The sequence below is a fragment of the Lepidothrix coronata genome, unplaced genomic scaffold (genome assembly GCF_001604755.1).
Source record: "Lepidothrix coronata isolate B3197 unplaced genomic scaffold, Lepidothrix_coronata-1.0 Scaffold79, whole genome shotgun sequence".
Lineage (NCBI taxonomy): Eukaryota > Metazoa > Chordata > Aves > Passeriformes > Pipridae > Lepidothrix > Lepidothrix coronata.
The window spans coordinates 3,770,246-3,794,117 of record NW_016690259.1 but is presented as its reverse complement, the minus strand read 5'-3'; the positions used below and the strand labels follow the sequence as shown (position 1 = coordinate 3,794,117).

Here is a 23,872-nt window from a genome sequence, read left to right as displayed (position 1 = left end):
GCTTCACTTAGCGCTCATTATTTTGCCAGCCTCATTTTTGGAGGGAAAGTTAAATTGGAAGACTTTGTTTTCGTAGTTAACAGTTTATTAAATTATAAATATCCATCTGTTCACGCTGACACACCTTCAGTGGTTAGCTGTGAATCATTTACTAATTATTTTCTGAAGAAAACCTAACTCAGTTGGATTTTTTTTGCCCCTTGATTTAGCTGTTGAAGTGCTGTCAGTCAGTGTTTTCCATCAGTGGTGTCTCCATGATGGAATAAGTTTCTCAAACAGATTCATGGGAGATTAGTGGCTTTCTGTTCTTCCTCAAAAGAGTGTCCTGAGGTTCTGGGACTGCTACTAACTGGCAGTGCGTCTACAAAGAGTAGATGTTGTTACAGTGAAAAGAAACCTTTACTTGTGCATTCGTGTTCCAATTTGGCACTTCTGGCTGAACACTTGATGTCTGACTGGCTGTTAGTTCTTTACAAGGCAGCAAGGTATCTGTTGTGGTAAACTTGTTTGGTCGTAACAAAAGTGATTTAGAGCTTCAAGCATGAGGTAACTTGTTTCCTCTTAGAAAAAGCTGTCTGATGTGCACAATACTTTTGTCCATCTATCTGTGACCTTGGACCAGGGAACCTAGGAAAACATCCAGAAACCTCTCGGAGTATCTTCTAGCACTTACATCCAATGTCTTAAATTATTACAATTTTCTGGAGTAGTTAATATTATGCTGTAAACCCAGGTTCTGCATTGTGCAACTTTCTGTTATACTTCAGTGTTACTTGTTGCAATCTTGTATTAAAAAGCGAATTGGATAAAGAATTGAATTGATATCACAAGAGTCTTTCCATGTCTCTCCAATAAATACTCTGCTGAAACATCTGCCTTGTTTCAGTTGCAGAAGAGTCAGGATCAAATTCAGTAAAAACATTCCCTAATGCCATGCATTAGGTATGCCATGGGCAAGGGGGAAATGACTGTCATCTCCTGTATTTTTGTTAGCTCTTGCCAACTTTATAGCAGGGAGTAGGTACTCATCTAAAAATATCCAACAAATGAGCTGTTTGAGAGGCAGACACTTTTGCTGATTCACTTAATAATCTGATTGTGAATTTGTCTTTAATGAACAAAACCACAGAAGTTATAATAGGGTACAGCTGCACAAAGAGGTAGTATTTGAATGACGTGTCAAAACCTCACAATGGTTATCTGGCTCACTAATGTTAGATTTGCAGGGTGACGGGGCTCTGTGAAGTGACCCTCACAGACTGCCCTGCAAATATGCAGCCAGGTAACCTGACAAGAGAGCAACAGGAAAATTAGTGATGGAGTTGCTGCTTTTGGTCGCTTGCATTGTGCTTAACCACCTACTATTTTTCCTGGTTGCCCCACTGGGATTTAAAAGCCTGCAGTGACTTACCCCTGCCCGTGTTCACTGCACTTTTTTTTATTGTATCACTTAATAAGTACTTTTACACAGAGTGAAGTGTTTCATCATGTTTGGTAGAGAGATGTTTTGGGGTTTTTTAAGTTTTCCTCCCATATTGTAACATGAGGCAGGATTCCTTCCGCTGTCAATAGCCCTGTACAGTAAGGATAACACAGAAATAAGGATATGGAGGTATTAAACAAGATGACATTTTCAGTGAGTGTAGTACTGGGGGGGGGGAGTTAGTTAACTCCACCTGTCTAGGTAGATTATTCCATCTCCCCGGTAAATGGCTTCATCAAAAGCAGCCAGACATCTGTTGTACACTGTCCACTTCATTGAGAGGCCTAGGAGGACAGGTAAGTGAGAGCATTTAATGTGACAGGAATTTTGAAGTGAGCTGTTGCAATGTCATTAAATGTCAGTGTGTGCTGGAGTAGGCAGTGAAGAGCACTGAAGTCAGCTCAGGGAATAAGCAGAGAATTTGGTGTCAAAGTTTAACCTGAAGGTAACAACCCTCTGTGTTTGCCCAGGTTTACAGCATTATAAATGTGAGGAAAACAGATTAAATAGCCCTGTCCAGACTAGTGAGACAGTTACAGTCCCTTTTTATAAGTCTATTAAAAGTTTATGATCTTTTAGAGACTGAGTGGGGGCAATAAAACTATTATGTCTCCTAATGGGCAAACACTGTGCACAAATGGGAAGTGGTAGGAATGCAATACCCTTTCCCCTGCAATGTGTAACAGCATTAAGCTCTTCTGGTTGGCCTTAAATGCCATGTTATGATTCCCTGATACAGAGAGGAAGACAGTATGTTATTAGATGTGGGACTTGCCGTTCACTCATAGCAGACTACACAAACAGTGCTGTGACTTTCCCACAGACTTCTGTATAAAAACAAACCACACCCAAAGCCCTAGATAGCTCTGAAGCAGTCATTATATTGACATTTAGAACCCTTGCACAGTTTTTAAGCTTACCTGTGGACTGAGTGGGTGAGCTAGATTTTGGGTTTAGAGGAAACTCTTATGTCTAACATACATAGTTAGCCAGCTTCTTTTGAGCACATTCAGCCTGCTGTAGTATCTTTGATAATGAAGTCACAGTGTTCGGTTCTCCACAGCACACATTGTTGATCTGCAGTTATTTTGAAGCACTCTTTTAACACTCTGCTGAAAAGCGTTACAGTTAAGATAATTTCTGTATTCAACCAAGAAAAATATCTGTTTTAAAAAAAATTATAAAATGCAGATAATGTATGTTTATAATTCTGTGGAATTCCCAAGATTTTAGGAACTGTTGAAATCTGTTGTCAATCTTCACACCTAATTTATATGTAGGAAAACTAGAGTTCAAAGGGTAAAAGTATTATTTACTAATATTACACAGCAAATCTATTGTAAAATCAGAATAGGAACATATAGACCTTACTTCTGTGTATTACATTTCATTTAAAGATTCCTTCTTCCTGCAAGTTACATGCAGAAACCATCTCGGATCCACTTTTAAACAGATATTATATTTATTACTTTCATGTTATAATATTTACTTTACCTATTATAACAGCATTTGTGCTATTATCATAACTAAATGAGACACACGATACCTTTTCTCCCTCCAATTGCTTTTGTTTTATTTTTAGGAAGGAAGTTTCCAGTGTCTCTTGTGTCTACATAGAGACTATCCTGTTTATTGTAGGTAATCTCAGTATCTCCCTGATGACACATTAACTTCTCTGTTTTCCTGTCTGAAAATGCTGTGCTTGAGACAATGTTTTAATTTACGTAGCTACCTTTTTTTTGAAGTTGCTATACCTTCTTGCTCTTCATTGAGATGATCTTTGAATAAATCCCAAATCTGATATTTAATTTTTCATATCTTTCCTAATGTTTTTGTGATGCTGTCTATATGCAGGTCACTGGCTTTTTATCCCAAAATGTTCGAATTGTGGACAGAATGGATTCCTATACACCTCCTTTAGCATAGTAAAGAAGTTCTTCCTTTTGTTGTTGAGGTATTTGAAGAAACTCTTCTTGTTATCCTTAGCCAGATCCTTAGCCAGATTTAATTCCAGACATCCTTAGCCAGATTTAATTCCAAATAGGCCTTGGCCTTCCTTGTTGCATTTCTGCATATTCTGACAACATCTCTGTATTCATTGCAAGTGGTTTGTCCATGCTTCCACCTCATCTATCTCCTGCTTATCTCTGAGTTTTGACAGGATTTCCTTGTTGAAAATACTCAAACATCTGGCTGATGCCATTGTGAGGCCTCTCTCAATGATTTTTGAATGGTTTGGGGAATCTGGAGAGGTCCCAGTTGGCTGGAAACTGGCTAATGTTGCCACAATTTTCAGGAAGGGCAAGAAGCTGGACCTCAGAAACTATAGGCCAGTTTCACTTCAGTTACTGGTAAAATTATGGAAAAGGTTATTCTGGGACATACTGAAAAACACCTTAAGGACAATGCTGTTATTGGTCACAGCCAGCATGGCTTCATGAGGGGAAAGTCCTGTTTGTCAAATGTACTTTCCTTTTACAACCCTTTAACCTACCTAGTTGATCAAAGGAATCCAGGTGATGTAATGTTTTTGGATTTCAGTAATGTTTTTGAGGCTGTCTGTCACCGTATCCTTCTGGACAAAATGTCCAGCACACAGCTGGATAAACACATCATGCAATGGGTGAGCAGTCGGCTCATGGGTTGAGCACAAAGGGTAATAGTAAGCAGTAGGGTGTCATCAGATTGGTGACCTGTCACTAGTGGGGTTCCACGGGGATCCACTGTGGGGCCTCTGAGGAGCGGCTGAGGTCACTTGGCTTGTTCAGCCTGGAGAAGTGGAAACTGAGGGGAGACCTCATATGACTGTCTACCACTTCCTCATGAGAGCAAGAGGAGGGGCAGGCGCAGATCTCTTCTTTCTGGTGACCAGTGACAGGACCTGAGGGGATGGCCTGAAGTCATGTGAGGGGAGGTTTAGGTTGGATATTAGAAAAAGGCTTTTCACCCACCAGGTAGTTGGGCACCTGGAACAGGCTACCCAGGGAAGTGGCCACAGCAATAAGCCTGCCAGAGTTCAAGAAGAATTTGGACAATACTCTCAGGCACATGGTGTAACTCCTGGGGATGGCCATGTGCAGGGCCAGGAGTTGCACATTGATGATCCTTGTGGGTCCCTTCAACTCAGGATATTCTATGGTTTTCTGATTCTATGATTCCATCAATGCAGGTGTCCTGCCCTTTTTGCTCAATTTCTTGCCCATGAGGATGCACTGTTCTTGAACCTGGGGGAAGTGATCCTTGAATATTAACCAGCTCTTTTGAACCCCTCTTCCCTCTAGGTTATGTTCCCACGGGATTCTTCCAAGAAGGTCCCTGAAGAGGCCAAAGTTAGCTCTTCTGAAGTCCAGGGCTGTGATCTTACTCATTGCTCTGGTTCCTCCTCACAGGATACTGAACTCCACAATCTCATGATCACTGTATCCAAGACTGCCTCCAACCTTCACATCTCCAGCCAGGCCTTCCTTGTTTGTTAGTATGAGGTCCAGCAGAACAGTTGTGCTGGTTGTTTTCTAGGATTGCATTGGCTTGAGCTGCCTGGTCTCCAGTCTAATTCCTTTCATATTCTTGGCATTAAAAATAATTTTGGAGAGATACCCACTTATCTGTAGCAAAGTGATATTCTTACACAAGATAATGACTGGTTTATATTCCTCCCCTTGGTTTTTCAATTACAGTATTTCATAAAAAGTTAACCAAGTATTGTTTGGCCAAAAATATTTGCTTGCACATTTCTGGTAGATGCTATCTTAGAAGAATTTTTGCTGTTTAAATCCTAAACAATTGCCCCTAATCTTGCACATTTTTTTTCACCTATAAATTATTTCATTTTGGAACCTTTTGAGTATATGTGTAATCTCATACTGATTCCTACTTGGGAAAAATATTGTTCCATTCCATGGAAACAAATCTAGTAGCAAAATTTGCCATAGATATGATATGATGTTTTCTGTTAAGTGGTTTCAAAATTAGATTTTACTGTACTTGCAGTTATTGCTTGTTATCTGATATCCATTAGAAGAGAGATTCCAACAGAAAGATCATATGTTAAAAATATTTCTTTTAAACATTTCTCTATGTTGGCAGAATTTTACAACAGTGATAGATTTTGTGGGGTTTTATTCACTGTAACTCATGCTGCTTCCATTATTGGTTTTATTGTCATAGGATTTGTATTTCACTGGAGTATTTCTGCATCTAGGACCACCCACAAGGGGCTGAGTTGTGAATTATTATTCCTTTCTCTGTGCATTCCAATCTGTGTGTTACCTTCTATTAATGCTCTTCCCTATATTGCTTATGAAGAGAACTTGTGTTATGGTTCTCAGTCTGAGGTCCAGGACAGAAACTGCTGTGGTATTGTGTTAGGACTGTATAAACCATCCATGACCAGCTGTTGAATACAATTGGTTCAAATGAATTTCAAGTTTCATAGTTTGTCAGAAGAAAATAAAAAAAATCATCCACCTCTTATTTTACCTGTGAGTACTGAGCATCCATTAGGATGGAGAGGGGCTTCTGGACAGCTCTGTGGCCTTGGCAAACAAACACTTAAAAGAAGGTGTCACCTTTACTACATGACAAAACCAAGGCTGTCAGGTTGTGCATCTTTTCTGGTGTTCTCTTCTCTTGCTCAGCTCTGAGTTTATAGATGTATCTAAAGTCTTCAATGATCTGCCACGGGGGTTTTTTTTTAGCAGTCAGTTATAGGGCTTGCTTTTCTACATCGAGGTTGATGGTGCACATCTGTTCCCTCACAAAAGAAGCATGCAGCTCTGCTTGGTATACAAGTATGGATATTCCCTCAAGTCAGCAACATCTATCCTTTTATAGATGATTAACTATGGAAGCTGAAAACAGCTTCTACAGCAATCTTTGTTAATGTCAGTGGTTAGAGAAGAAAGAGGCATTTCTTTTCTTCTTTTTCAAACCAAACTAAATCTTTTTCCAGCTTATTTGCTGTATCTTCAACCTGTTCAGTCATCTGCATGTAGCCAAGTAATCTTGACTCCTGCTGCATGGTATCCTTACAGTCCAGCTGCTCAGAAGCAGCTCAGTCCCCAGTTTCTGTGATGCACACCATGTGTGGAGTTTTCTAAAAGTCTCTGCAAAGACTCAAAGGAACAAATGGGCTCAGAGGCATCTCTTCTTCCATATCCATAGCTGAGATCATGACTAGCCCACTGTGGAGTCTCTCGGCATTACAGGGTGAAATCTAAAGCACTTGACATCTTCCTTTCTAGGTAAAGAAACTATCAGACCTCTGGTGACAAGCACACTGGTGTACTTTGTCTTGCACCACAGAAATAAATACAAAAATGGTATCAGTAACACAACCTAGGTTGTGGCAAAACACAAGGGAATTTTTATATTCACCTGTTATGAGGATCTAAGCCATTTAACAAAATGTTTAACCTCACACCATTAATTTTTACAGCCTCCAGTCCCTCTTCTATTTGAATATTGCTAATTCTATTGCTGCCTTTGATGCTGCTCCAACTACTGCTCTGGACCCTGCGATTCCAGGAACAGATGCAGACTCAAGCCTTGCTCTGTCAAGCTTTCTAAAAACAGCTCATCCCAAGGTCTCCACTGTGCTGGCACTAGCTCTGCAGAGGCAGGGATAGAGATGGCAGGATTTTTTCGAGTGTGAGCTTCAGCATCCAAGTGTGATCCTCAGCCCATTCCACTTGCTTTCTAGCAGTGACATACAAACCAATCTGTGTTGCTTTGGGAAAGTGAGAATACATCAGCCTTAATGTATGTTTTGCTTTTTTCTCTAGTGAAAAGTTTTTCCTTCCTCGATATTAGAAAGGTATTTAACAAATCCAGTAGTCTCTTGCTGTTTATATGACCACATAAACCCCCTGTCTTTTGGTGTTTTGTTTTTTTGGTTTGTTTTTTTTGTATTGGGTTTGTTTGTTTGTTTGTTTGTTTTGCTGCTTTTCTTTTTTTTTCAGAAGAAGGTCCGTTTTCTTTTGGAGTTTTTGTAATTTTTCTTATATTCAGTGAATATTACATTGGATTAAAAAATATTTTAAGAATCAATTTGTAAAATGGAAAAGCCAGTAACCACTGAAACAACAAGGGGTGTTTTTTTAACATCTACAAGAAAAATAAATATCATTCCTTTGCTTACCCATCCAAAAATAGATTCTATTCTTTGTTATTGTTGCCAGTGCAGTTCCTTACAAATCAGGCTGGTTTGGGGAGAAAATGGCTGCCTTAAACTGAAGCTAGATGCTGCCACCCATAGGATTGATCCTAACCCGGCCTTTATTTAATGCTTTTTCTGAAACCTGTAAAAACTAAACCATGTAACTCTCAGTTGACATGTGCTGTATGAATGATGTATAATAGTGTCTATAACACTACAGCTACATCCACACAGAAAGTTAATGATTACAAATGCAGACATTTTTTAAGGCATTTGACTTAGGTAGCAAAGTCAGTTTAGGCTAACCTTTGCACCAAGTCTGAAATCAGGTGCCCAGGAGGACCCTGGTATGGCAGCTGCTCTGATTGCTCCTTTGTTGTGACAATAGTTGTGTATTGTCCTTAAAAACCTCCCTTCCTCCCTCTAATTTTAGAAATTCGTTTAAAAAAACCCTGCAAAACAAATGAGTTAGCAGAAAACGGGTGGTCAGCCTCGAGGGGATTTTGTATTAAGCTTTGTGGTTCTCATTAGGATTAATGAGAATTGTGGGAAAATAGATTCCTGAAGTTGTTGTGGTATTCTCAGCTCATCTCTGTGCCTTGAATCAATGAAAATATAAGGGGTCATTTCCTTGTATAAGGGAATTTAGATGGGAAAGCTTCACTTCTCCCAGTGTAAGAGCATTGGCCTGGCCTCTCAGCAGAGCTCCGTTCCCTTATGCTCTCCAAAGGTTTTTGAGGTTATAGATGCTGCCTCTGTGAAGAGGAGGAATTTATTCATGTCATTATTATGCTGAATATTTGTTACCCTTGGCTCTGGCATTCCTACCGAGAGCCCTGTTGCATAGCTGTGGGTTCTGCTAATTCACAAATAAGGGTCTGCAGTACAAACACAGGTAGAGCACTCAAATGCTGTGCAGGTGCAGCTTCTGACAATCTGCAGTGTGTGAAGTAGAGTTGGGTTGTTCTCCCTTGTTTGTCTTCAAAATAGGAGCTTGGTAACAAGTGAGATTATTCTGAGTTCTCTCCCTGGAAAATGCCTTTGTTTCCAGAATGTATTAATCAAGGAAATATTACTGCTGATTTTCTTGTTGCCTATTAGCCAATTACGCCTGCTTAAGATGTAGTTGAGATAAATTAGAAGAGACATAAGCCAAAGATTTTCTGGTTGTGTGAACTGAGAACAGGTATATATATCTGATCACTTATTCCTTTTGGTTCTGTAATTTTGTTTGAGAATTGAAGTACTGAAGGAATCCATACTGAAGGAATCCATACTGAAGGAATCCCCCTGTCTGGGGGAGAAATACAAGCTTTTTTATGGGAGTATAAAAGAGTGTTTATACTTGGTAGGAGCAATTTTACTCACAGTCTACACTTTTTGTAAGCCCCTTCCTGAAGTGTTTAGAAAGAAAGGTAATTGCAGGATATTCTTGTCCAACTTGGTTTACCTGTTTTCTTTCCACCTGACAGAGAAGCAGTGGTTCTGTCACTGTGATTCAGTTCCAGCTCAGCCAAATGCCTCCCCTCCTGCTCCTGTAAATTCCTAGCCCTCCAATTTCCTTGTCTTGGCCAGCTTTCTCTGCTTTCCTTAGTAGGAAATGCATGCCACAGGGCTGGTTGGGTGGCTGAGCAGGAGCCCAGTAGGTTCAGCTGGAAGAGTAGAGCTTCCTTACTACATCCCACTGGTTAGTGGTGAGGCTCACCTGCACTCTTGTAGTATTCAGCTCCCCAATAACACTGTCAGCAGAAACATAGAATCCCCATGGGGGTTGCATGATCTTGGTTGCATCTGCCTTAAGCTTCAGGACACACTGGAAAGGACCAAGAAAGGTTGTTTTGCTGAATAAAAGAACAGCTGCATTGGTTTTGGTCTCAGACTTCTTAGAGGGTTGTGTCTTACCTTGCTGATGTAGCAAAGATCTTCCGAGACCTGGCACTCACTTTAACTCACGACATGTGTTTCACATTCCCTCTCAGCATGTTCTCAGGTATGAGACTTGGCCATCCAGGACTTCACCAAATTCCCTCGTCTTTAGCCCTGATACATCTATCACTCTGCAGAAACTTCTCTTGTTTTCAGTGGACTTGTCCAGTTCAACTGTCATGTAATTTTCCTGGTCTATACTATGACACTGAGCTATTACTTTTTCAGTTGTATCTGTAGCATGCAAATAGCTTAGTGGACTGATGGAGTTAGAGTCCTGAGAGCAAGTTTCTAACTTCAGAAAACAGCTTGGTAAGTGTGCATTTAGTAGGAGGATGTTTTGAAAGGGACACAATGGCCAAGTGCCCAAGGTGAAAATTAGAGGAAATACATATGAGTGAGAAAAGTGTTGTAGATCTTGCTTCAGTCTTCATTAGATAATTTTACCTTGGATGCTGAAGCTTCTTGGTAGAAGAAAGGAGGGGAGAGTCCTCTGCTTTTCTCGGCTGCTATGTTTGGCAGCTAACATCAGGAGAGGCAATGAACATGGGGCTCAGAAAGCAAAGTTACTTAAAATACATACGCTGGAAAGCTTGGGAATTTGGAACGTTGATCAGAAACTGTGGTAGGGAGATTTAATTCAAAATTAGAGTTATTCTGAGAGGTTCATATAGCAACGCATCTAAAGAGCAACTTAAAAATTAATATAGTAATGGTACTACTAATTAATCAAGATTGGTATTTGTTTGGTACTCTGACACTACTTTTTTGCTGGTGAACACAGTTTCTGGGCTCAGTACAAGCACAATGGCAGTTTTATTTCAACTGCAACTATGCCTCTTATTTAAAAGAGGAAAACAGAGAAGTATATTGATTTCTTCTACAAAAAGAGTTGGATTCCAGAAGTGTTAATTATTTTAATATTCAAATGTGTTTCGTGTGTTTTTGCATGTACAGGATGGATTATGAAGAGGGAGAAGAGAAATTATCTTTAATTAAGTAATTACTCCTAATTTCCAATATAACAGACAGTTGACTAAATAACTTTGTTTCTTTTCTGCAGCCTCCTCCACAGATATATGATAAACAGCTGGATGAAAGGGAACATACAATTGAGGAATGGAAAGGTAATTGCAGTAAAGGCATGGGAAGGGGTATTTCGGTGGCAAAATGCCACATCTAACCCAGTGTGTCTGTGTTAGAATTCCTCAGACATAAAGAATTGACACTAGCCTTACTGGTGCTTTGATAGCAAAACTATAAGGAATGTCCTGAGGACTATCATTATCTACACAGGTTAATGTTAACAGAGGAAGTGTGGATTCCAGTGCTTCACTGAAATCTAAGGATATCATCTGGAGAACAGACTAATGTTTGGCAGGACAATGCATCAGAATTTTAGCCCCAGTAAAAAGCGTTGTGTTATTGTGCTGCTTCATTTCTAGACAGTGCAGCGTTAAACAATTCTTGTGCTCTAGTTTAATCCCATTTATCTCAATTCAGCTCCAAAAAGAGATGAGGGGAATGGAAGAGGGAGGTCTTAGGCAAGTAGAGCAGTCGGATTTGTGAAGGGTGCTCCTGGGAGGGCTACAACACTATGTGATAGTTGTTTTTTTCCTGGTCACAGGTGCCAGTCCTTGCTTGTAACTCTTACAATTCTCTCTTCCAGAACTCATCTACAAAGAAGTAATGAATTCTGAAGAAAAGACTAAAAATGGTGTAGTAAAAGGACAGCCTTCTCCTTCAGGTACTCGGCCCCATTGAATAACTGATGTGATTTCTGTACTGACAAAAAGACAATGGAGATAGCTGAAGCACTTTTGCTACACTTACCATTATGTAGACCAGTTAAAAAGTTTTTATGAAATTCAGTGTTTCTAAGGAGTTGACCTTGATTAATTGTGCTCCAGCATCATGTTAATACTTAAAAACTGTCCTTCTTGCTATTTGAGACATAGTTGTTCTGGTATTTTCTGTGGAAAGATCTGTGATTACAGATGATACTCCTGTAAGTGGGGAAGTTTATCTCACACTAATATTTTTATACTGCTTAAGGATGCATAACTGAACTAATAATCTGGTGGTTGATACGATAAAAAATGAGGATGTTATCATGTATCCATCTGTTGGACACGCAAGACTGCACACATGATCCCCACTCCAGCCCATCTAAGTGTCGGTACCTGGTCTGGTAGTTTATCCTTTCAGAAGGCTGATAAAATCAGGATAGCTTGCTGACAAGCTTTGTTGACTTCGATGAGAAGGGAAAGTTGTCTCAATGACTGATTCTTAAAATCTTGTCGCAAAAAAAATCACAACTAAGTTTTTTCTGAGGAAAATTCACATCAGCAGTTCTTTTCACAGAAATGCAAACTGTGACTGCCAGTACACAGAAATACATATTTGTGAAGGCATGCTTCCATTGGCAGACTGGAAGTGACCAAATTTTGAGCACAGTGTTCTAGTAGCATTCGCGTGTAAAACCAGCTCTTCAGAGCTTGTCCTCAAATTAAAATAATTTAATTCAGTTAATTCTGCATACGTTCAGACATAAGGCTTTTTTCATTCTCATTTTTCACTTGCTGCTGAACAAGAAGGTATCATTAGTAATTGACAGGACAAAGGGAAACATGGCAACAATGGAGGGAGTTAATAGAGTGCTGGATGGTGATATTAGAGCACTAGCACTGCACCTGGATTTTGACATCGATGAAGTAATTTATTGGAAACAATCCATTGTGTTCTTGCCAAGAAGCAAACAAAGTACAGGACTTGCAGATTTAATTTAGTGAACTATGGTACCATCACTGAAAAGTAATCTGGAGCCTAAGCAGTATCTCATTCTTAAATCTTTCTCCCCTGCAGCACTGTGGTTGGAGGCTGATTTATGATCAAGAAACATTGTAATTGCTTGTTTCAGGAATTAACTATCCAGGGATTTCGTTATGTATTCCATATTCTGTTTTTTCTATGTGGAAGGTTTTTATTGTTTATGTAAAACATTTTCAAACATATAGAGTTGTCATTTCTTACCTGTATTTCTTCTACTGTTTCCCTTTGACTGTTTTTGGATTGTTAGGCACCAACAAGTTTAGCCCCTATTTAAAAATTCATCTCAGATGAGGCTGTTTTATGAAACAGTAGATTTCCTGTTTTTCTTCACTTCGTGTGCCTGACTCAAATATTCAGCTGAATGAAATACTGAAAGAATGAGGCAAAACACCAGTTCTGAGCATAAGGAAAATGAGAGGCTCTACACACACATTACTCACTGGTTAGTGTTCTTGGCAAGAATTCAGGAAGCTAAGATTTGGCACTCTGTCAATAATCATAGCAAGCAAGCTGGAGATTAGTTTCCATGATTACTTGATCAGAGTTTTTGGGGAAACAGCTGAAGCTGACAGCACCAGGGATAATAATTGCCCATTGATGCAGCTACTTAAGGTGCCTGTGTATCAGGGTGTCAATCCCTTGTTCTGCAAAGAATTGGTTAGTATAACATACAAGCTTGAAATGTGGAGCTTGAGGGAGAAACTCAAGTACCCCTCATGTTTACGTCCAGTGAACAAAATCGTGTCTAAAATTGCTCCCAGATCCTATTTCTGCCTGTCCAAAAGATCGCTCAGTGTTTATTTTAAAAAAAGCTTTTTTCCTAAGTCTTTTTTGCTGCAGTTCTTGTCCTGTCTCCAGAGAACTTGGAGAACAGATTCATCCATCATTCTTTCTGTCAGCTTTTAGCTCACATAAACTCTGTCATCATCACGTCCCTAATCAGTCTTCCTTCCTTTGAACTTCACTACCTGCATCTTTCAGTCTTTCAAAATTACTGCTTTTTTCTACATTTTATCCAGACTTCTATCTCTCAGAGCTCACAATATCCAAACCTATTTAAGGCATTAGTAGTGCTGAATTGATTGGAAAAATTTGTGTGTAGGTGGGTATATATGTGTTACATAGATATATGAGCAACATGTGCATGTCCACATGCACACATAAACAAGGAATTCAATCTTAGATGGTAATTTCTGCATTTCTATTCTTTGTCACAGAACTGCTGAATGGTTTTGTTTTTTTTTAAAAATTTGGATGCTGTACACTTTACTGACATGCTGACTACTCAAAGGGTCTATACCATATCATTACTAGGCTGGGAGAATAGAAATGGTTAGAATAAAAAGTTTTCTCAGTGGAACTTAATTGCAACAACACATGTGAGAAATAGCCACAAATCAACCTCCAGGACTGTTGACTAATTCACAACCTTATAACATGAAAATATACACCTTTTTTACACCTATTACCTCTCCAAAATACACACACTATTTGGCTATCACACATGCTTATGTAAATCTTCTGTTGAGGTCTCCTTCTGGGTTCCACAGAAGATGTATTACTTATTTTAAGCTCTACCAAGAAGTGCAGTAGAACTTTTCACTAGCAGTCTTGGGACTCTTCTGCTCTGTCATTTCTGAAGCAGAGAAGCAAAGGATATAAGCTGTTTTATGCGAAAAATAGGGGAGGAATTTACAAACACCATTTTCTGTTTGGTTAATGCATTTTTTAAAAGTGTTTCTGGCTGGTATTATCAAACAACAGGTATTTTCTTTAAATTAAAAAAGTTAATACAAGGGTGTAGATTATTTAGAATTAAACTTAAATTCTGTCCATACTAACTAACCTCCTCTCACACTCTCCTCTAGTCTTCACTACCCAGCTGTAGTTTCATACCTAACATTTTCAGCTGTCTTCTCATTTCTGGATATTAGCACAGCTTATTCTTAACATTCCCTTTCTAGATGAAAATTGACCTTGTATTCTACCTTTCCTGGCTTTCAGTTGCTGTCTGATTTGGTCAGTTTTGTTGCTATCACCCAGAAACTACTGGATACCTTTACTAGACCTCTTCTGTCATGTGCAGAATCTAAATTAAGCAGCTGATGGACTTGCCAAGCATTGCAACATTCGATATCAATAGCTGCTATTTACACGATTTGTGAGAAGCTGAGTAAATCCCCAAGACAGGCATAGGGTGTTATTTTTTTGGAAACAGCAAAATCTGCAGTTGTTCTTTTCAGTTATTTCACCCCCAAATCTGTACCACTTTACAGCTGAAGTCTCGGAGGCACTTCCATTGGTGCTTGTTAAATACGCTTCACAAGAGCCCTCTGAGGAAGGAATTCCTGCTTTGCAGCGGTGAAGCTGATGTGTGGCTTATAACAGTAGCTGTCAAGTCAAGGGCAGAGCCAGGAACAGATCCCAGGAGCTTTCTCACCTACTCTAACCTTCAGCTCTTTTCTTTAATCCTGCAGCCAGTGAGAAGCTTCCTCTCAAACAGCAGATTCATAAATGAGGCTCTTTTTCATCTTTTGAATGCACCTCTGTCATTTCTGTGCTGTCTCACCTGGCACCCATCCCTTCAGGAACAAGCTGTTGTAGCACCAGGCATAGGAAATGAAGCATTCCTTACTGTCTAGGACAGCTTTTTTTTGGGTTTCTGAGTGTTAGTGCGTAAGTGCTACTTTGTGCTGCTGAATTCTTTAATTCTGTCATTTACATTTAGTGTGGTTTCATTTGGTTTCGTGGATATTTTTTGAGTCTGGGAGCTTTGGGCCTGCAACAGCAACTATCATGTCTGTGTGTTGTGTCATGTGGAATTGTGCTGAAAGCTAGGAATAACCATAAAAATGCAATTTCCAGAAACTTATGGGCTGAATTGATGCTTGCTGAAAAAAATATAGCCAGGTTTATTGAATTCAGTGGTGCTGAATCAGACAGAGTGTAACAAAATCTTCACCTGTATAACTTCTGCAGTTATTTCTTCAGTTATTTTGCCTAGCTAAGTGGATTGTACATTCATCAAAGAAAGTTGCAGAGCAACAGTTTGGTCAAACATCTATTGAACCTAACAGAATTCTTTCCATTTGATTCCTGGGACAGTATCCATGACTTAATGGTAGTCTTCTGTCCAGCACAGTAAACATTTAGAAAGGTAATATACTGTTTAGTCATTAATATAGATAAATTCAGTCATATTTTCACTACACATAAATGCAGTTGTCTTGATTGATTAGTATTTTAATAGAATGTCACATGATTAGATAACATGTAAACATGAAGTAACAGTATTGTACTGGATGCTGAGATATGTGTAATGAGTACCTGAATGATGTACATGTACTTAACTCTCTGAAAAACAAGTCTTCTGCCAGAAAATATAGATGATTGCTGTCTGCAGTCACCAGCCAGATGTCATTAAGATTGCTCTGTCTTTTTGCAGCACCTATTAAATTAACTATTTTATTTTCCCAATGTATCAGGAGAGTAAACTAATGTAAGGGTAGTTCTGATGCCATAATATCTTTGTACTACTACGAGAGTAGAAAGCAGTTCCCATCTGGAGCTTTGAATATTAGTGTTACAAGCTGTAACTTTTCAAAACAGACTGTTGAGGGAGAGTTCCTGGTAAAATATTTAATATTATCCAATGCCTAAATTTTGTATGGCCCATTTTCTGCTAATGTTTGCCACTGTTTAAAATGGTCCGTGTACTTACATGCCTGTTGCCACAGGGTAAGTATCCTTTGCTTTTTCAAAACATAACACATTCCGGGGTTTCGGGTTTAATCACGTTGGTGTTCGTTTTCGTAGCACAGGTGCAGCAGTGAACAGCAGTGAAAGCCTCCCTCCATCCTCATCTGTCAATGACATCTCATCCATGTCCACGGATCAAACACTGGCGTCTGACACGGACAGCAGCCTGGAAGCTTCTGCGGGACCCCTCGGTTGTTGCAGGTGACTAGCCGCCTGCCTGCGAAACCCAGCGTTCTTCAGAGGATGATGTAATTTAGGAGGAAAAATTGATGGGAGTTAAGAGATGAAAAGAATGAGAGATAATAAACACAAAGATTTAAACGAAACAAACAAACAAAAATCTTTTCAGCCTGCTTCTCCTACAGAGTTATGTAATGCAGCTAAGCTCAAGTGTATATTTAACTTATAGTTGCTCTGCTTTGGTCTTCTTCCAGTGATGCTTACCAGGGGGGTAAAAAAAAAAAAAGGAACTGAAAAATCCTTTTTTTAACCCCCTCCCCACAAGATGTAAAATGAATGGCTGCAAAACCAGCAACCTGCAACTGTCCTTTTCACACTGGCATGACAAGGTGTGCAGTAGCCACTCTCAAACATACGAGTGTACATCTGCCTTCACTCTCTGTTCTGTCGTCTGCCCAGTGAGGCAGACAGAGATATACATGCATTTTTCTCCATATAGGAATAGCACATACACACACGTGCCAAGAGAATTCTGGCAGTGTATGCAGCTGTGTGCCCACAGGAACACGCACATCTGCATACGTACCTAGTGTGCACTCCACAACCATAAATGGCCCATTTCAGGTGAACTGCATAGCTACACATATGTGATATTACCAGTGTATATTCTATTTGTTTGTTCATTGATGAGGTTGCATATCATGTATGAGGACTTGTGGAAGTGTAAATAACCACATAGAACTGTGTCTCCCTCAGACACTTGAAGATGTAGCACCAAAATTTCTGCTGAGAGTTGTATATATATTTTGAAATAATAAGCAGTTTTACTGAAGGAAGAAGCCGCAGAGCTTCATAGAAAAATGTTAGTTTGTGAATGTTAAGACTTGTTGTTCTGATTTTTAGAGCAGATATGCCAAGCTGAGACCAGGTTAGAAGGAAGCACATGTATCTTTGCAAGCTACAGGGAACAAGAATGAAGGTTTTTTATGCATGCCTAAGCCCAGAAAGATTTATCTCAGTAAGCAACTTTTCCTGTCACTGTTAAGTGAGTTATCATCTTAGGTCATAGATAGGCTTGCTATTATGAATTACAGGTATGTTTGTAAGTTAGAGAGTTGGGGAATGAGCAGATTGTGATATATGATTATGAAAAGGACGTGCAACAGCTTGTTTTTATTTTATGTCTAGGTCTTTACTAGGTTAGATAGAGAAAGGATATTTGCCCACTCTCCCTCAGTGTATGTTTGCGGCTTAGAGGTTGTTTTCCCTTTAAATCATTCACTATCAGGGACCTCTGCTACTAAGAGAACAGACCTTCTCCAGGTGCTTTTGGCTGTTCATTTGCTCATGACAAATCATCAGACTCCCCAGGAATTTTTAGCAGCTGTGTTACATGGAAAAGAACCACGGAGCGCATGGGTCTAGTATTCCTATTTTCTAAGTAATAGCAAAGGTTATCATTCAGCTGGTGCTCTGGATGAAAGGGATGCAATCAGGGGTCTTAGGCAGTTTTGACAAGTTCCAAAGAACCCAACAGTGACCGAATATCAAATTGAATTTACCAGGTAATAATCCACAGGATTTCCAATGGTAAGTAACAGCAAGTGTTTTTACCAGAGAACGACAAGAGTTTGTGCAAAATTTCGTAACAATTGAATATTTTTCCAGCCAAAACAGCAATTAGCATTCTCCACTGCAAGGTCATTGTTACCTGAGTTGGAAATTAAGTAAAATCTGAGTCATCTGTCCTGTTACCAAAGTGTGCCACGTAAACTGAAATGAGCTAAATTGTACTCTAATACTTTTCCAAATGTCAGAGAGAGAAACTGTTTAGACTATGTTAGTGGGTATTTTAAATCCACTAGTTCTTATGTATTCAAAATTCTACCAAAATAGGATTGTTCTATTGAGTGACTTACCAGCCTGCCATTCTGTGGTAGGAGAAAAAATTGAGTATTAAGTCAGATTTTGTTCAAAGGGAAGAAAGGAAGAAAAGATTTCTCCCCAGGATGGAGACAAGGGGAGGTAAAAATAAAGTGGATATCAAATAATTTCAGATTTGGTAAGTCTGAGCTGTATCAGAATTGCTATAGGAAGTGGTTTTTTCCCCCTGGTTGTATTTTTGGTAGATTTTTATCAAAATTTTTTTGAGAATAAAATTAGGTTGATCATGTTCTAAAAACTCAGAGCAGTAATTTTTAAAGCAATAATTTACTACTGCTAAATATATTTAGCAATATTCTGTCTTAAGCCATGAAACATCAAGTCATTATTGAGTGCTGTAACTCTCACTTCAAAGCCAATGATCACAAAAATATTGAAAGGTTAACAGCAAAGCTCTGTAGGTATGTAGGCAATAACACCAAGGGTGACTTCTTAGCAATAATGAAATGTATCACCTCCAGATTTAATTAATCATAGATATATATTAATAATATTCAGGTAACTACTATCTGCTTTACATTCCTTAGTGTGCACCATTTGGGTGTGTTATTTAAACAAAACTCAACCAAGTATCTCAAAGAGGCAAAGCTGTATGTAAGGAACTGCAAACACACCACCAATGTAAACCGTAGAAACTTGGAGTAACCACAGTTCATTGCCAGCGGTATTATGGAGATGTGACACAGGCAACAGCAGAGAAACCATTTGCAGTAGATGGATACTTGCAGGTCTCCCATGTTTCACCTATTGAAGCCAAAAAACATACTCTTGGTCCCATGGTATAATTCAGTCTTGTTTGGGTTCATGAAGGCTGGGTGGAGAACCATAGAAGATGTCCTTTGGTCGGCGCTGAATGAACCCACAGCACGGGAGTTACATAGCTTTATTCCCAGCAGCCCTGATCCTGCTAAGCACCAGTGCTTGTTCAAACACTTGATGGAAACTATAGGGATGCATACATAATTTTAACTAGCACGTGCTTTTGTCCTTTGCTCAGCAATGGCTGACATCAGCATGTGCTTAAGTGCCTTGCTGAAATGGGGCCTAAAAGAATTACTGCATCTCTTTTTGTCCTCAAATTAGTCTCCTTTATGGGAAGCTCTGTCTAGGGGAGGAGACTTGGAGCTGTCCACATTGGACACTAGAAAAAAAGCCATCAATGAAGAAAAGCATTAGTTCTTTACAATTCTGGTCCTTGTATGTCCAAACTGAAGTAGTGACCATCAAGCAGGAATAGCATCCTTTGTTTTGCTTTGTGCCAGGGATTTGGTGCTGTCAAGCTGATACAGTATAACAGTGCATGTACTCTTGAATTAAAGATTATAGTGATGATGTTCTGAGGCTGTCTTAAGGGAAACAAATTTTATTTTCTGATTCTAGAAGTTTTGATACCCTTCTCTTCAAGTGTGTTCCCCTTTACTCCAGCATTTTGTTCAGCTTGAAAATAATAAATGCTTTTCTTATTTTTGCCATTGATCTTTAAAATCTACTTCTGTTTAAAATGTTACTAAATGTGGTACTTGAGCAACAATTTTCACTTAATTCTCTGAGGTTTGCAGTTGTAAGCATGATTGCCACCACTCCAGAGACGAAGGAAATTGGGAAGCAAGAGATCTATGACAGATGTTCCAAGGTATTTAGGTACTAAGGAGGCAATCAGAAAGCCTGTGCCAGAAGTGGCATCGTCCTGAAGGGCAGCTGGACACCTTGGTATTTTTGAAAATATGCCTAAGAGCCTATTGATGTCTTAAGTGCCTGAAATTTTGTCCCAAGTGGCTTACTTAAGCCATGTATGTAGCTATGAGCTGGGTGAGGAGAATGGCAGAAGCATTTTAACTATCAATGGCTGTTCAGAGTGCTAGCTGCAAGAAATAGCATTGAGAAGGTATAGAGAAAGGTGCTGCAAAACATTCCTGCTTTATTTTCAGGTGGAGTACTTCTGGATAGAATGAGAAACAAAAAGAAAGGAAAAAGTCAGAATGGCTCGTAAAAGACCCTTTGTCCATTTTCTTTTGCATTGCTGAGTTTAAATGAGGATGAGGTATTGATTTGTTACAAGTTGATGCAAGGTTATACATGTTTTCAATCCAAAATTTTTGGTAATTTTTGAAAAAGGTCTTCAGATACTGACTTGGTAACTGGAATAGTATGTTGTGAGTTTTGACTATATTCCATTAAATTGTAATGTATCTTTAGAGAGTTCAGATATTTGAGTTGGTCGCACAGTGACTTATGGGAATTGCATTGTGGTTGATGATCCCCCCCTATTATCTAGAATTCCATGGCATGCATGGATTCAGGAATCTTAGCAAGATGCATTACATGAAATGGAGCTTAAATTGGAGTGCAAGTGTGGTAATGTGTTTAAAAAAACCAACCAAACAAAAGCTGCAGAAAGCCTGAACAGGTTTTCCAAGCCCTAATGCACTGATGGTTTTCCTCTGGAAATCCCCAGTTCCTGCACAACATTGGCTGCCAGCGGTGACACGAGCTAGATGATCATGTCACTATGTCGCTCTTCCAAACTTATAACCAATTTGGTTTTATCTTCACATATGTTGCTTTACCTTCTAAGTCTGGGCTAATGCTAGTGAAGAAATTAGACCTGTTGCAGTGCCTTTAGGGAGTTTTCTAAAGTAGTACTACTTAACTGATTCAGATTGTATTATATATTTGGCAGTGAGCACCAGTGGTTTCTTTTCCAATTCTTTTCCGTATTTTCTCATGAAAAATGTGCTAATAGCAAATTTTAGAACTGCCTGATAAAGTCACTTTCAGCAAATCTCCCAAATTTTTTATTAAAGAAAAAAAGGTGTTTTGAGTATCCTGAAATTATTGTGAAATGTAATTGGAATATTTTAATTCAAAATAACTTCTAATAATGAGTGTTGGCTTATTTATATTACAAACTTTATAGTATTTCAAAAGATTAAAAATTTCTTCCATTTCAGATATATTTATATTTCTTTCTTCATACTTATTGAGATTTTAAAATTTTGTGTGAATTCAAACATGCAAAACCAACCAAACGAAAAAGACATTTTGCAACAAACTATGTGCTTCCAGGGAGAGCAATACAAAAGAACACCTGCAGGGAAGAATTAGAGGGTTTTTTTAATAGTCTGGCAAAAAAAAAGTCTGAGTTAATGGTTCATTTTCTGTTTAGGCTATTATTTTTCTTTGCTTCTGTATGTGTCTGTAGGAAAGAGAGGGTGTACATAGGGATGTGATTTTCAGTACCTCTGTTCTACTCATACTTAGTGTGAATAAAGAGAGTAGTTGTAATATAACTACACATCTTCAAGAATCTGATGGCTGTGCTTATTTGAACTTCCACCACTTTGCAAAGGACACAGTGAACTGATTGCAAGCTCAAGGTGATCTTTTTCACACACACACAAAAAAAATTGTTGTGCAGTAGGTTTGAATATTATACAAATATGTAATGTCTTAATTAGTAAGATGCTTGGGGGAGGCAGGGGAATGGTGAATGTGTCATCTTCACTGATAAGCTGGAAAACAGACCTGTCCAGTGGAATTTAGTGGAATTCTCTTGATGTATTAGGAACTTGCCAATGTGGCCTGATTTTTTTTTTCTTTTTTTTTTGTTGTTGGTTTGGGTTTTTTTAATTAACTATTGATTGCAAGAGGTGAAATGTTTAACTTAATGCATGTTCAGGCTCATTGACCTATGGCAAGTTTGAGTTTTAAAGAGGGTTTGATTTGACAAAAGAATGTTGAAAAACTTCAACTGAGGCTAATGGTGCCTTTTTACTTGAGAGGGAAAAGCTGAAAAGCACATATTGAAGTAAGACACAGTCAATTTGGGAAATAAATGTATCCCTACCATGCTTATCATTTCAGACAGGTCTCTTTTGCTAATTTTCACTGAACAGGGCCATTCTTGTCTTCTGGAAAGCAAGATATTTATAATGTAAATAGTTGTATTGATTTTTTTTCCCCTTCCTCTGTAACTAATATGTAATAATCCAACATGCTATTTCTGTTAAAATCTTTTACAATAAGGCCGCTGTATGCCTAAATATGGTTGACCTCTGACCTTCTCCTAAGTCAGTCACATGCTGATAAAGGAGGGTGCTGGAAGTTTCAGTGTACATATAGAATCATGTATATTTAGTAAATTGGGTAAGTGGGACTTATGGCCAGTATACATTAAACCACAACAGTAACAAAGCTCCAGATCTTAACTAGCAAAAACAACTGTTCACCTTGCCATGTCCATCCTGTAATAAGATCTAAGTTGCACCTGCCTGTAGTTCTGCATGATCAGACTTCAAAGTATAACTAACAAGATCTGTAATGTATCAGTGTTGATAAACGTAGTTGTAAAAAAAAAAAAAAAAAAAAAAAAAAAAAAAAAAAAAAAAAAAAAAAAAAGAAAAGAAAAAAAAAAGGAAAAAAAAGAAAACCAAAAAAACTCGACCAACAAAAGAAAATCAACAACAGCTCAGTATCAAGACTGGAAGATGAGACATGTCCGATTTTGTTGCACAGTTATAGCTGAAAAGAACAACCGATGTCAGTCAGCAGAAATGGACTACAGTAAGAGATTTGTTAAGGAACCAACATTATTTCCATACTGTTTTGTTCTTACCCTGTTTACTTTGACCATCTGTTGTTCCCTGTTCCACAGGGGACAACAGGGCCTCAGTGATCAGTGTTTTATGGGTCAATGTCACATTAATGATTTCCAATTTCTGTTTGTTTAGCAATTACTGAACTAAGATGGGACTCTCATGTTCTCCCATGTGTCCAAAGGAATCCTGTCAGAGCTTCCTCATGAGGATACTCTTCTCACTGCTGTCTTGACTCCTGTCAGTTGAATGACTTTGCAGTGTTCCCAGTAAACAGCACAACGTAGCAAATATAATGACTGAGGGCTTAATTGCGGGCGCGTTGTGGATCTGTACTTTCACTGGGGCTCAAAGTCACGCAGGGACAGGACTCAATTGAAACATGGTATGTACTCTATGCATGACGCCTATATTACACCTTTATGACCTTATAGTGGTAAAACTGCTGATCTTTACGGATGTGGATTTGGACCATCTTTTTTTTTTGGAGGAAAATTGTAGTGAACCTCCGTCCTTATCCCACAAACCACTTGCTCCTATCCAGAGCAGCTAAATGGAAGTTAAAATGGTGCAAGGGCCTTCTGGGGGCCGTGCACAGGGGTGAATTTCATGCTGTTTGAATGTGATCTTGCCAAAAAGCCTGTATGTCTAGCAGGGGAGACTGTGACTGTCCTATAAGGAGTGTTTGTGTTGTTTACTTTAAAACAAGCTTTGCTAATTAAAGTAGTGTATTCCGGAGTCCTATTTGAATGGCATGAAGGGTATCAATGAAGAAGATACAAAGTATGCTCCTACAGCTCTCCTGGCTTCTTGTTTCTTTTCCTTCAGCCCTCTCTAGGGGACACAGATAAAGCTGTAAACATGTGGACGTTGCCAGGATTACTAAATTCGGTAATTCAGCGCCTTCTGATGGGCTTCATTTAAGAAGCATTTACAGCACTACATAAATATAAAGGTATCTTAAGACACACGAGATTCAGACTTTTTGTCTTTAAG

At 38.8% G+C, this 23,872-nt stretch overlaps 1 protein-coding gene across 13 annotated transcripts in view; it reads left to right on the top strand.

Annotated features, from left to right (window-relative positions):
• The window catches only part of MAPK10 (mitogen-activated protein kinase 10), a 196,130-nt gene extending 172,460 nt beyond the window's left edge, over window positions 1-23,670 (top strand). For 12 of the 13 annotated variants that reach the window (XM_017820092.1, XM_017820093.1, XM_017820090.1 and 9 more), the window contains 3 exons: window positions 10,630-10,693; window positions 11,236-11,313; window positions 16,220-23,670. In XM_017820092.1, coding sequence (XP_017675581.1) covers window positions 10,630-10,693; window positions 11,236-11,313; window positions 16,220-16,362 — 285 coding nt within the window. In that variant the 3' untranslated portion in view covers window positions 16,363-23,670. Of the gene's footprint in view, window positions 1-10,629; window positions 10,694-11,235; window positions 11,314-16,214 lie in introns of all 13 variants that reach the window. The other variant, XM_017820096.1, reaches the window with a different exon arrangement.
• The last annotated feature ends 202 nt before the right edge of the window (window positions 23,671-23,872 follow it).